At 39.3% G+C, this 14,540-nt stretch overlaps 1 protein-coding gene across 1 annotated transcript in view; it reads left to right on the top strand.

Annotated features, from left to right (window-relative positions):
- Positions 1 to 11,530, top strand: part of LOC149225674 (transglycosylase) — a 152,395-nt gene extending 140,865 nt beyond the window's left edge. Inside the window, exons 4-8 of the mRNA XM_089379983.1 lie at positions 1,952 to 2,082; positions 2,226 to 2,342; positions 2,641 to 2,763; positions 10,548 to 10,600; positions 11,310 to 11,530. Coding sequence (XP_089236109.1) covers positions 1,952 to 2,082; positions 2,226 to 2,342; positions 2,641 to 2,763; positions 10,548 to 10,600; positions 11,310 to 11,530 — 645 coding nt within the window. The remainder of the gene's footprint in view (positions 1 to 1,951; positions 2,083 to 2,225; positions 2,343 to 2,640; positions 2,764 to 10,547; positions 10,601 to 11,309) is intronic.
- Positions 11,531 to 14,540: the final 3,010 nt, after the last annotated feature.

Raw genomic sequence — 14,540 nt, forward strand, 5'->3', positions numbered from 1 at the left:
GGGTGATACGCAGGATTGGACAGGTTGCATATGAGTTGGAGCTGCCCCAAGGCAGTAAGATTCATAACATTTTTCATGTATCATGCCTGAAAAAGGCATTGGGGCCGCAGGTAACAGTGACAGATGAGCTACCACTTATGGATGATGGCGTGCATTTGGTATTACAGCCGGAGGCTATCATTGATACCAGGGAGAGGCAGCTACGGAGCAGGACGGTCCGGGAATTCTTGGTGAGGTGGAAGAATTTGCCGGATGAGGATGCCACTTGGGAGAATGAGAAGATCTTACAGCATCCATCACTTCAGTTGCTTGAGGACAAGCAACATTTTGCTGGGGGAGACTGTAATATTCCTAATTAGCCCTAGCTAATTGGAATATTCGATTTTGCCAAATTTTGCCTTCTATAGTTATTTTGTAAATAAAAAAAAAGTGAGAAAGGGGGACATAACTCACTTTTAGAATAAAAGTCACTTCCTAGTAGCACAACGTTGTGACTTAAAGGGAGAGCCCAGGGGGCCAAAAAGGGGATGTAGAAATGGAGCCCACGCAGACACATGGAGGGACTGCACAGGAGGGGAGGAACACGTGGCAAAAGGGGAATCACGCAGGAGAAGGTGAGCATTAGGATTGAGAGAGGCAAAAGCTATAAAAGAGAGAGGAGCCCCCTCATTTTGATCATTGGGTTATGTGCATTTGTGATAGTCGTTTTGGCTTAGAGCACGCTGGCTATTTAGCTAGTCTGCGGCATTGTTTAGTGCATTGAGTGTCTCCGTTCGGAGATCTCACCCTTAGCCCCAGGGGACTTCGAGTGCCTGCTTGGGCAAGGTATTTTCGTTGGCATTTCAGCATCAGTATCTTCAGCATTTCAACAGTGGTTTTATCAGTGTTTTGGAGGACTGCGCAGCACTGGGAGAGGGACGCAGTTCTTTTTGGGAGCAGTTTGGATTGAGGGTTTGTGGAGGATTTGAGCCGAGGGATTGAGGAAGAGATCAACTCTTGCATATTGGAGGAGTTTGGCAGAATTCTGGGCTGAGTTCGGAGGGTTCTATTCAGTGGCAGCGTAGAGCAGTGAGGAACTGCGCAGAACCCCAAGGGGGTGATTTTCGGGGGTCGGCCATTCCATGAAAGCTTTCTGGTTTTTTCTGGGTTTCTTGAGTAGAGTCCGATTCCAGAGTTTCAGCTTTTTCTGAGGAGGGGAGCAGTTCCAATTCCTCGTTTGATTTCTAGCAGCAGCAACAACGCAACAGTTTTCCCAGCAGCATTGGACGCGGATCAGAGAGGGGCCATTCCTTTGCTATTCTGAGTGTATTTCTTCACTTGCCTTGTGCAAGTAGAGGTGCCATCTTCTTGATCACCCCCTGTACTCATTTTATTACTTAGTATAATAAAATGGCTTAGCATCCTCTTTGCATTTCTTGTGTATCTGTTTATGGTTTATTTGATAAATATATAGTATCATTGTTACTTGTATCTCTGTGAGCATTCTTGGCTATTATACCACTTGTGTGTTTCTATTATACTCTTAGATAGAGTCTGGAAAGGGGCAGGTAGCCTCCGGATCTCGTCCTCTTTTTAGAGGCGACATATCCAGTAAACGCCCTCCTAGTCCATCTCTAGTTGGAGTTTGCTTGTGTTTGGGGTATATTCCTGATATGGGATATTACAAATTCATATCTGCAATGACAATCTTCCTTCAAGAATCCCATATGAGAGGCCATTCATGTTACTTTGTGAATGGAAAAATGCGATCTTGGTTCATGGTTCCATAGTGTACAAGAATTAAATAGAAAAGAAGCTGATGGCATTTCTAGTAAAAAAGTTCGAATGGCCGTAGAAACCAAAGTGTGAGTTCTTTCTTTACTTATTGTAGTGCTAATATTTTGCATATCTGCATCGAGTTTGATGACTGTATCCTCACTGTTAAAGTTACTTTTCCCACTTTGTATTGCAGGTAATGATATGTACTATTGCAGAGATTGAAAGTAACAGGCAACCTTTTGCCTATCGTTATGAACCAAAATTAGGAGAGGCTAGTACAGGTATTATGCAGACATTGCAATCAACAGCAGAATGGTTGGCCAGGTACTGTTCAGAAAATAGAAGTTACATCTATACACATATTTGAAAATTTCCTGCTTTTAAACATTCCATATTTACTCTAGCATGTTTCTTGAATATCATTCATTTGGTGCTGTCAAAAACCAATAATAAATATGCATTTGCAGGGATATGGGTTACAGAGCTTATGAAATAGAAGGTGCACCAGCAATGCTTTATAGACCTTTTGTTAGTGTTTATTTTGGGGCTGCCTTCTTAAAATGGCTTTCAACTTATGATGGCAAGTATGTGCTCCATTTACCTGTTTAGTTTTAACATTCCTTTGTGCTGCATCATGTTTATGTTAATTCTTACATGATCTCTGGGTTGATCTACTTGCAGTAATTCTCTAGGAACATGAGAAAAAGGGACTGTTTTGGTCCTTCAAAATACAATAATATAAATGATGTGTATCATTGCCTTGACTTTTGGATGCTCTAAAATTTTGTGGCTGACACCTTGGACAAGTATCCTTTGTTTCTTAACCCTCCTTTTCCCTAGTGGCAAGTTTTCATTAGTTGGTTCAATGATGCAATGTGTCAGGAAGAGGAATGAGGAGTTCATGGTTCGGGCTTACAATGGTGGGCCAAAGAAGGCAACTCACAAATCAACATTGCAATATTGGCAACGGTACCAGCTGGTAAAACAGGAATTTCCAGTGAAAAGGTTTGCTTTTTTCTTAGAAGTTACTGTGAATTTTTTTTTCAAATTTAGCATGATAAGTTTTGCAAATGGCAGATATATATGTGCAAAATGACATGGGTGAGAACTTATACCTTATAATAGCTTGATGAATTGGTCCTTCGAGTCATTGTTGTATTGTTGTCCTAATGAGGGTAGATGGTATCAAATAAGTGTAGTTTAAACTTTAAAGTCAATTATTATCAACTACGTAGACTTGATTACATTAGTTTAATTCTTCTCATACAAGAAACGTTGTTTTCTGGTTTCGGTTGTGGTTACAGCCTAAAAATGGTAATGTTCTATGTGAATTGGAGTACATTCTCGATGTTTGTTCACCAGTGAAGTGTCTTCCTTCATTTCTTTGTTTTCTCTTTTCTCTCCCCTTTTTTTTAGGAGGTGATGTGAGGGGTCGTTGCCTGTCACTGTAGAGCAATCCGTAGAATCAGATGTAGGAAAAGGGAGAAGGATCAAGGATACTATATGTGCCAGCTGCCAGCTGCACTATCTGTATCCAACTGGCTGGAAAAGGGAGATGCATTAGCAGAAAACAAGATGGAAATAATGAAAGCATGCATATAAATAACTCTCCACCTCATTAAGATGCAAAAAGTTTTGCCATAGAGATCATTTCCGACCAAAGGTAAATGGTTTGACACTCAATTGTTTGAACTGGTGATCTGAATTGGATCATTAATGTTTTTCATCCATCTCGATGTTTTCAGTGTGGAAAAATCAGGGAAATCAGCTTACCGGAGTAGTTTCAGTGGCGGGACCCAGTTTGGAGAATTGGGTCAGAACCTCTTGGGGCCAGTTTGAGGCCTTAAATGACGTTTTGTGGGGCCGAAACCTTTCTTCCTAAGCACAATACCCCTTGGTATTATTCTACACTAGAAGATGTTTCCAACAATGCAAGAATCGTGTCAATCAGAGTTTAGATGCGAAAGTTATGCGTCCTGGAAGTTGACCTATCGTGATTGACAACCATAATTCGAGAGGATGCCATTTCAGTGCCCATTATTCATGAAAAAGGGGCTAGCCATGTGAACACTATGAAGAAGACTCCAAAAGGGTCATTTGTAATTCATGTTGAGGGTTGAATGGGTCATATTTAAACCCTATTTGGCTATCCGTCTGTGTTATAATTGGGTCACTAGGAGAAAAAGGGGTTCCATTCTACTTGAGTGCATTTTGTTCCATAGTAGAGCAAAGTAGCTGAGGGTGGATAGAGAGAGGATAAAACAGAGAGGGTTTGGGTTCTCTAGCAACCCACAAGCCACTGGTCTCACTCTTTTGTATTTGCATCATTTCCATTTAGGTAGAGAGAGAGTAGAGCAACCTCACCTTCCAGTTGGGTTTTCTCTTGAAATGATTTCCTACATCATATTTGGTGTTCATTGTGATTGTTGTGTGTTTGTTTTTTCACTCTTCTCTATTGTCCACAATTTATCTATTACATGCATAAGTAGAGAAAACAATAAATTAATAAATCTATAAATTGAAGGGAAATTAACTCTCAAAGTATAGATTTCATATTTCTGTCTATTTTTTTCACTAGATCCATTATGACGAACTGTGCAGTGGGATGTCCACGATAGTTTACGGATCATATTGGTACCAGATCTAGGTTTCTTTAGGTACATCATAGGAAGTTGTAGGGAATAGATTAGTTTAAGTGGAAAGTCATAAAACCCTTGAGATTTGACAGAGGAGAGGTTTGTGTAGCTGGAAGAATAAGTTGTAGATATAAGCCATAATGTAAGCCTCCTCATGGTGACCCTAACCAATAAACTCAGGATATTCGGAGAAGATTGAGGTTCCAATGTAGAGATCAGATTGGAGAGGAAATTGGGGATCTGGACGAATCAGAGAAGCAGTCCAAGAAACCCAAAAAAGATTAGTCGAGTTCGACCACCGTGAACCATTCACAGTCCCTCTTCAAGATAGAAGCAAAGGTGGACATCAAGCAGTGTCAAGATGAGATTGATGCTTTGAAATTAAATCTTTGGTTGCAGTGATTAGAGGTTTAATTTAGTGTCAACACATAGATGAGGAACATCAAATTTCATTTGCTTGTTTCAAGTTAGAAGGCCATGCCTTGACTTGGTGGGAAAGCAACATAGAAATCCCAAGGCTAGAGGGGGATCCCCCAGTAATTAAGTGGGATGATTTTAAAATTCTCACAAGGTCTCAATTCTACCCTATCGGGTATGTAGAGGACTAGTGGATTCAGTGGCATCACCTTTGGCAGAGATATGAGTGGAGTGTATAGGAGTCCACCATAGAATTCAGGGAGATGGCAATTGGTCAACGTCCCTGCAATTGGCCCAAAACAGATCTGCGATTTTCTACCTGTAATTCCAGTCAACCCAAGTCAACACATGAAGAAGAGAGATGCTCCTGTTTGTTATACGAACCAATGAGAAGAAGAGAGAGAAAGATGTGTGTTGAGGTGTGTCCAAATGAGGAAAATGCCTCTTCTATTTATACACAACGTTGAGGGTGAAGAGACACATCTGTTGGGCTTCATGAGCCTACATTTGACTGGAGCCGACCTTGACAATTTGTCCATAGAAGAAATAAATTCATAATTCCATTTCTACTTGTCAGAATGAGATGATCTTTAGATCAATCTTGCACCTCTTGGAAAGAGGAATCCAATAAAAATATCATCTCCATCATATGAGCTGTCCAAGGTGGAGTTTGGCCCTAGTTGCCAATTTTAACACTCCCTCTCAACTAGGGAGAAATCCACCTGCCAAACCATTTGTCAATCTGTACCATCTCTGTCATCCCTGCTCTGTTTTGCTCTGCTCTACTGAACCATGAAGAAATAATGAAGAAGAAATGATCGAGAGTGAGTCACTCTCCACTAACCCGAAGTCAATCTCCATTGATCCCAGATCAATATCAAACATCCTAGCATAGGGAGTACAGTAGTACACGATGCGTCCATTGGTAGATGAGAGGTACTTCCCATGAGTCCCAGACTGCATGGGTAGGATGTATTGGCAGGAGAAGGTGAACCACTCATCCTTCTCATATGCCATAGGAGAAGGTGAACCACTCATCCTATGCATATATCAACCATCACGGGGTATCACAGGGGAAGGTGAACCATTCACCTTGTACATAGCTCACCACTAGGGGAAGGTGAACCACTCACCCTATGGTCTCTCATAGCTCCAAGAAGTACCCCAAGCCCCCTGAAGCTCCTAGAGCTCAATATCCAACTCAAACGGACTCTCATAAGAGGGTCTTTCCACGACTCCAAGTCGTTCAGGGAAGGTTAAGAATTTGACCTTCCCCAGGGGCTTCGTAAGAATATGGTCGACCTATTCATCAGTCCCAATGTGATGGAGCCTTATTGCTGCCCGTTGTACCATATCCCGAATAAAGTGTTACCTGAACCATTCACCCTGTACATAGCTCACCACTAAGGGAAGGTGAACCACTCACCCTATGGTCTCTCATAGCTCCAAGAAGTACCCCAAGCCCCCCGAAGCTCCTAGAGCTCAATATCCAACTCAAACAGACTCTCATAAGAGGGTCTTTCCACGACTCCAAGTCGTTCACGGAAGGTTAAGAATTTGACCTTCCCTAGGGGCTTCGTAACAATATTGGTGACCTATTCATCAGTCCCAATGTGATGGAGCCTGATTGCTCCCCGTTGTACCATATCCCGGATAAAGTGGTACCTGATATCAATATGCTTGGTGCGGTCATGAAACACGAGATTTTTGGAAAGACGAATCCCACTTTGGTTGTCGCAGTAGATCACAGTGGTATCCAACACATGCCCAAACAGCTCACTAAAGAGCTTCCTCAACCAAACAACTTCACAGGTGCCCATACTCGCAGCAATATATTCGACCTCGACGGTGCTCAAAGCAACCGAATTCTTCTTCTTGCTCATCCAGGATATCAAAGTAGAACCTAGGGAGAAGCAACATCCCGATGTGCTCTTACGATCGCTTATTAAAATAATATTAATTATTTTAATAACTTCTCGTCTAGGTGGAATTTCTCCAAACGATTTATGGGTTCTGGAGATCTCATGTGTTCTATCCCCTCCACAATTTCAGAGCTAGAGCACATCCGATGCTATCCAAAATCAACAAGAATATCATTGGTTGCTACATACTTTCCTCATACCCTAGACCGGGTCCACTTGGCCCCGTGTAGTCCCTCTCCTTTAAAAGATCATTCTTCAAAATCATCTGGGATACTAATTCTAGCAAGTATTTTAGGGATTGGGGAGCTCCTTCACAAGTCTTATCCCGTAAAACCTAACCCTCAAAATTCTCTCTTCCTTTCCCTAGAATACATAGTACCTTGGTTAGAAAGCAAGCAAGCTCCATCCTTCAAACTTTTATGGGAAAGGGTTTGTTTGGGTCACTCATATCCATTGAATTATCATTCATTAGTGACTCCATACATATCAGGTCTCCTCCCATTGGTGAAAGCCCGTAAATAGAGGGGAGCCTTAGCTGAGGTGATAGTGGGCTAAGTTTCCATTTGTCGCCCTTGGCCTAACATTTGCCCTTTAGGGATCCCCCTTAGGTCTCCTAGTTTGAGCAGTGACATGGCCCAAGATGTAGTTAGGTTCATAAGAGGATGTATGCTTTGTTATACAAACAATAATAATAATAGGAAATTGTGTCTATACTATCCCTTACCTGTACCCACTCATTCTTGGGAAAATATTTCCATGGACTTCGTGGGAGGTTTACCAACAAACAGGAAGGGACATGACTACTTGTTCGTGGTAGTTGACAAGTTCAGCAAGATGTGCGTTCTCATGGCATGTAAAAAGATCATCGGCGGGCAAGAAGTAACAAACTTGTTCTTTGGATAGTTCTCGATGTACTATGGGATACCAAGGAGCATTGTTTTAGACAGGGACATAAGATTTCTCAGTGCATTTTGGACTATATTGTGGGAGAAGATGTATGCTTTGTTATACCAACAAGCCTAGTAATATGAAATTGTGTCTATACTATCCCTTAATTGTACCTACTCATTCTTGGGAAAATATTTCCATGGGCTTTGTGGGAGGTTTACCAACAAACAGGAAGGGACATGACTACTTGTTCGTGGTAGTTGACAAGTTCAGCAAGATGTGTGTTCTCATGCCATGTAAAAAGATCATCGGCGGGCAAGAAACAACAAACTTATTCTTTGGATAGTTCTCGGTGTACAATGGGATACAAAGGAACATTGTTTTAGACAGGGACATAAGATTTCTCAGTGCATTTTGGACTATATTGTGGGAGAAGATGGATACAAAGTTGAAGATGTATACAACACTCCATCCATAGACAGATGGGAAAACAATAGTTGTCAACAAGACTTTGATTTAACTTTTGAGGGGCTACAATCAGAAGCATCCAAAGACTTGGGAAAATATGGTATGTATACAATACTCTTTTAAGGGAGCAGTCCACACTTCTACTGGTAAATCCTCATTGAAACTTGCTTTGGATATTTGTCACCTTCACCTTTGAATATTCCATATGGACAACAAGGAAGAGTGAGGGAGGATCCCACATGAGATGCTTTAAGAGTAGAGAAATTTGTTGAGAAGATTAGGAAAATCCATTTGCGTGTACATGAAACATTGAAGAAGTCTTGGGAAATGTACAAGGCTAGGCATGATAAACACAATAAATAAGTTATTTAGATTGGGAGACAAAGTAAGGTTATAAATGAACAAGGAGAGGCTATAGGGTCCTGGTAAGAAAATCAAGGTTTTGTGTTATGGTCATTCGTAGATACTGAAAATCATGGGAGATAATGCCTACCAAATCATTCTACCCCTATACATGCACATTTACTCAATGGTGAATATGCAACTCTATGAGCCATCCATGTTGGATCATGAAGAGCAAATCCTACCTTTCCATAGAGGACTTAGCTCTAGTTGCTTAGACAAAGTTGATAGAGGATACGATTTTGCAAAAAAGGTTTATTACTACAAGTTAGGGGCAACATGAACTTTGGCAGATTGGGTTGAAAGGATAGCTTCTAGGCAAGGCTAAATGGTACTCTAGAGAGAAGGTAGAGGAAAAATTTCCTCACCTCATTTAGTAGAAGTTTTTGGGGACAAAAAGCCTCCCAAAATGGGTAGGTATGATTTGGATTGGATCATTATATTGTTTATCATCCATCTCAATGCTTTCAGGGTGGAAAAATTAGAGAAATCAACTTACAGGAATAATTCAGTGGTGGGAAATAGTTTGGAGAATTGGGGTCAAAAATATTTCGGGGCTACTTTGTTGCTTAAGCGATGTACCCCCTGGCGCCATTCTACATTTGAAGACATTGCCAATGATGCAAAAATCATATCAATATTAGCTCGGATGCAAAGGTTATGATGTTCAAAATTTAACCTACCATGACTAACCACCATAATTTGAGAGGACGCCACGTTGGCCCCCATTATTCATGGAAAAGTAGCTAGCCACGTGAACACTAAGAAGAAGACTCTAGAAGGGTTGAGTTGTAACTTGTGTTGAGGGTTGAATGGGTCAAATTTAAGTTTTAACCCTTAGTTGGCTATTGCGTTGTGTTATAACTGAGTCAGTAGGAGGAAAAGAGGTTCCATTCTATTTGAGTGCATTTTGTTCCGCATGAGAGCAGAGTAGCTGAGAGTGGATAGAGAGAGGGAAAAATCGAGGGGGTTTGTGTTCTATAGCATCCCATTGGCCACACATCTCACTCCTTTATAGTTGCATAATTTCCATTCAATGAAAGAGAGTAGAGGAGCCTCACCTCTCATCTGTGTTTTCTCCTGAAAGAGTTTCGTAGGTCATATATAGTGTTCATTGTGATTGTTGTATGTTTATTTTTTCACTGTTCTCTATTTTCTGCATTTTATCTATTACATGCATAAGCAGATAAAACAATAATTTAATAAATTGAGAAATCTAAGGAAAATCAACCCTCATAATATAGGTTTCAGATTTCAGTCTCTTTTTTTGTTAGATTTGTTATGACGAACTGTCCAGTGGAATATCCATAGCAGATTGTGGATCAATTGGACTGGTAATTTCCATGAATTCTTATCACCATTCACATCAAGATTGTCGACATTCTTGATTAAAAAAATCTTTATGGATTACCTCCTCTCTAATAGTTTGTAGGGACATTAAGATTGCAAAGGTATTTTCGCTGACCAAGTTCCCATTGAATGCCTCCTGTTAAAGAGTTGCTGGCCATGTGCAGAAGCATAAGTTAATTGTATTTACATAAAGTTGGTGGAATTTCACCATGAAATTGATTGAGGGAAATGTTGAAAGAGATCCACAATCTTAATGTTTCCCGAAGTATATGAGAGAAAGCATTCCATCAGATATTGGAAATAATCACAAATATCTGCAAGCTTGACATGGATGATAATGAGCTTTCAAGAAATATAGCAGTACAGCTTAAACAGTTCTATTGGAGGCTTGGAGCATTTAGTTTTGACTGGAAATGATTTGTTTGTGCAACCATTTCCTTAATGAACGCAAATTATTTTTTCATAGTTTAGAAGATTATTCTGCAATATTCAGCAGTTAGTGTACTGGGAGCTGTAAAACTCTTAACAATGAAAAAATGAAAAACTTCAATTATAACTACTCAAGTGTGAACCAAAATAAAAATTCAACTTAGTTCTTTGAATGAATTTCTTGTACTGGTTTTAACATCTTGTGAAAGGTTCTGATAAGCTCAGATATATATTTTATTATTTATTAATTTATTCTTTTGTCTTGCAATTTTGACAGTAATCTGCAACCTTCTGCATCTGGTGCACTTGCATCAAATACATCTAATACAGGTAAGTGTTTTAATGTTTGATTTTGCGTTACAATACAAGTAATCTCTTGCAGTAGAAATCAAATAATGCTTTTAAGTTGAAGTATATAGAGATCTCATGGGAAGCGAATAAATAATTTATAACAAAGATTTTGATAAACAAAGGTGTGTGTTTCAGGTATTGATAACTAAAACTATGTATCATTGTGTCCTTTGCTTGAATTTACTGTAGCATAGCTCCTTTTTGTGACAGTCAGTACAAACTGCACCTCTCTGCTGATAATTTATAGAATTGTTAGATGTCTGCACTATCATTGTATATCTGTTGCCGGCAGAACTTATCCTCTGGGGTCTTCACCAAGTTATGTGGACTCTCACAATTTGACGTTTCACGTCTTACTTTGCTGGGTAGTTTGTCATTGTCCATTTACTTGTATGTAAGTGCAATGTTTTAAGCAAGTTGTTGGATCTAACTTATTTTCTAAATCCACTTCTCTCATTCCAGTTACTGGATACCTTTTCCATGCTTCATAATCTAAAAGGAAGCTTTAGCTTACCAATCACTCACTTTGAAGTTGGAATACACATGCATTTCCCACAATGTGCATTTCTTAAGCTGAACATGTTGTTCTTTGGATTTGAGGCCATGAGTTGTATTCATGTTATACAAAGGTTTTCTTTCTAGGATGTTAGTTCTGTTGACTGGTTCCATTGTAAAATGCTTTTGTTAGGTAGGGAGTGGACTTATTGGGATGATAAGGTGTCCCGTGAAGATATGATAGAAATGTGGAAAAACCCAGAGGTGAGAAGAGAGTGGACCAAAGATGGAGAAATTGACGGAAAAGTGCGTTTTCCTCGGGATTCCGAAAAGAGGCCCTACTTGACAACAACTGAACTCAAGGTACCACTGTTATTAAATGCAGATATACTAGATTTTATATTTTTTTTCTAATCATATTTTTTTGGCTTCCTTTGCTATGGTAAACCAATGGAATAGAAATTGTTTTTATTAGGTATTGGATTTTTTGTATAAATATATAATTTGATATATATTAGAATCCTACTTGATTGGTCTTATAAGTCAGTAACTGAATATTTTGCATTATTTTAATTTTTTAGAGTATGGCTGTTTCTTAATATTGATTACAATGCCTTAAGCTCCAAAGATTTCCATTTCTCAAATAAACTATGATCATTTTGTAATCACTTGAAAGGCTAAAGGTAAATGATTGTTTGGTATAGCTACTAACAGTGACAATCTCCCCCATTGTTGCTACAGGGTCTGGCCCTTGCCTTATGAGGTCCCCCACAAGGCTTGCTAGATTTTATGGCAACAATGACCATTTCAAATTCCTACTTTTCCTAATTTCTTGGTAACTAGGGTTAGAACTTGGTTTTAAATTGTATTTTATGGTAATTTTGCATCTATACGTCATTATCCTTTGATAGAAGTTGCATATAATAGATTAGAAAGGCAAATTCTAGCATTATTTGCATTCTTTACCCAAAAGAAGGGCTGATGTCTAGTCTTCTATTGTTGTTTTATGCATGTAAATCCATTAAAAACCATAAAGTTTCAATATCCCTTGTTTACCTCTCGACAGCCTTTGATCCCTTGTTGAAACTATCACTTAGAGGCTATTTCTTGTCTGTTATATGCTATTGCATGCTGTAAATCTGCATATCTAAAAAGCCTCGTTTATAACAGCCCTCTACTAGTCCCTTGGGGTTGGTGGAAATTGTACTTGATAAGTTGTAATTCTTATTACAGCCATCATGGCCTTGCCAGTACCTTCTACCATAACCATTAGACTTTTGACACCCTTGTGACCTTATTTATTCAAGATCTTGTTGGGTGATATTATTCACAAGTCCCTTAGAGATTCATTTGCCTTAGGTGAATACCCTTTGATCCTTGTTAGGGAAGCCTCCCTTGTGGGGATAACATTCACCACTAAACAACATGAGAGAGGCCACTAAGGTGACACTGGTGGCTGATCTCATTGTTTCCATAAGACCTAGGTTGCCTAGTGAGGCTTTACACTAGGCCTGCTAGATGTTGCGTAATAGGACTAAACATTGTCAACGCCGAGTAGAATTGAATATCTCTAAGTACAACTTAACATGAAAATGCCTAAGATATCTTTACACACAAACTGCATGGAAATAAATAATAAAGAAGGAAATAATGTTAATCTCCACAGATAAACAAAATGCGGTCGATGGGGATCTTGAATGCACCAGTTACAATATCCCAAGGTAGTGCCTAAGGCATCCTCAATCTAAAGGAAGGAAAACACATAAATAGATAGAATTATTTTGATAATGTTTCAGATAAAGTTGCATTAAAATTTTGTCGACATTTCCAACCTCGATGGGTTCATCTTTTGGATAGAATGATGATGATTGTATGTTTGAACTTTCACTGTTACTTTACCAGCAATTCCAATTTTTGCAGTAAGACTTGTTTGATAATATTTTAGGTAAAGTTGCATTGTGATTTCTTTTATCAATGGTTTTGTAATGTTCCCAATTTTTGTGAATGCAAAATTCACCAAGGAGCATAGTTTTAAAACTCCGACTCCGACTCCGACTCCGACTCGGCCGAGGATCGACTCCGACTCCGACTCAGAAACGGTAACGACTCGGCCGGCTTGATTTCAATGACTCGGTCGTTGTAAAAAATACATTAAATATTTATTTTTTTTATAAAAAAAACATAATTTTAAAGATTTTAAACATAATTTTAAAGATTTTCATTCATGTTTCCAAACACACAACATTATAATATAGATGGAAGGCAACATATGATCAAAGTAGGCTCATGAACCAATCCATTATATCAAAATGGTACCCAATGGCAATACATAGTCAACTGTCATACATGATCAAAGACTCAAAACAAAAAACACATAACCAAGGAGGCTAGAAATGGCCTCTACAACAAAAGTAAACTGTGACCAGACTCCAGTACTAGTACTACAGCTACTGGCTAGTAGCTACTGCCAGAGGAGCCAAGATCATGTCGATCAATCTCTGGATCATCATCAGAGTCAGACAGGGGGCCCCATGGCTCCTCCTCCTCATCATCATCTCCAACTGCAGCTATAGAAGTGGTACCACTAGCAGGTTGTGCAACTGCAGCAGATGCAAGCTGAGATAGAGTAGATATGCGGTTGCGCTTCTGTCGTGGCTGAGCAGAGGAAGCACCTACAACTGGAGTCCTTGCTGGCTGTGACACTGAGGCTGGTGGATTGGGATATGCATTCAATTGAACAACATGTTCAAGTTCAACTGATGTCTCGATATATAAATCTAAATCAAGATCCTCATCAGGATCAAACTCTGTTGGATGACTCTCCATTACCCAATCTGATGTTGGATCAATGTCTTCCAACACAATGGGATCTGAATCAAGTCTTTTGTTCAGCACATGGTTTCGTCTGAGCCGGAGGTTGTATTGGACATAAACTAGATCATTTAACCGTTTTTGATCCAAAAGGTTTCTCTTCTTTGTGTTACTTGGGAGCAGGATCGAAAACGGGAGCGGGAGCGACATTTTCAGAAGCTCCTGGTTTGGGAGCGAATCCCAGAGGAGTTCGACAACCAATGTCACTAACATCAAGGTACATAGAGGGATTGGTGCTCTTGATTAAATACGAGTTCCATACCCTAATACATGACAAAATTCAATGGAAACATACCCTAATACATGACAAAATTCAATGGAAACATTGCAATCCTCCAATTCTGAAAAACTGATAAGTCTGCTGGATTTTGAATGAAATCTAAAATTCTACTTTCTCCATATGAAATCCAATGAGGCCGAAACCACTCTCAAACATCCTGAGTCATTTCATGGTAATGTTAAAAATTTAAGTAAAAGGATGAAAATGAAGATCCTTTTACTTTAAGAATTTAACATTACCATGAAATTTAAATAGCATATCAATAGTAGAGAG

The sequence above is a fragment of the Pinus tabuliformis genome, chromosome J (genome assembly GCF_031772625.1).
Source record: "Pinus tabuliformis cultivar Carrire ecotype Pingquan chromosome J, CPIR1, whole genome shotgun sequence".
Lineage (NCBI taxonomy): Eukaryota > Viridiplantae > Streptophyta > Pinopsida > Pinales > Pinaceae > Pinus > Pinus tabuliformis.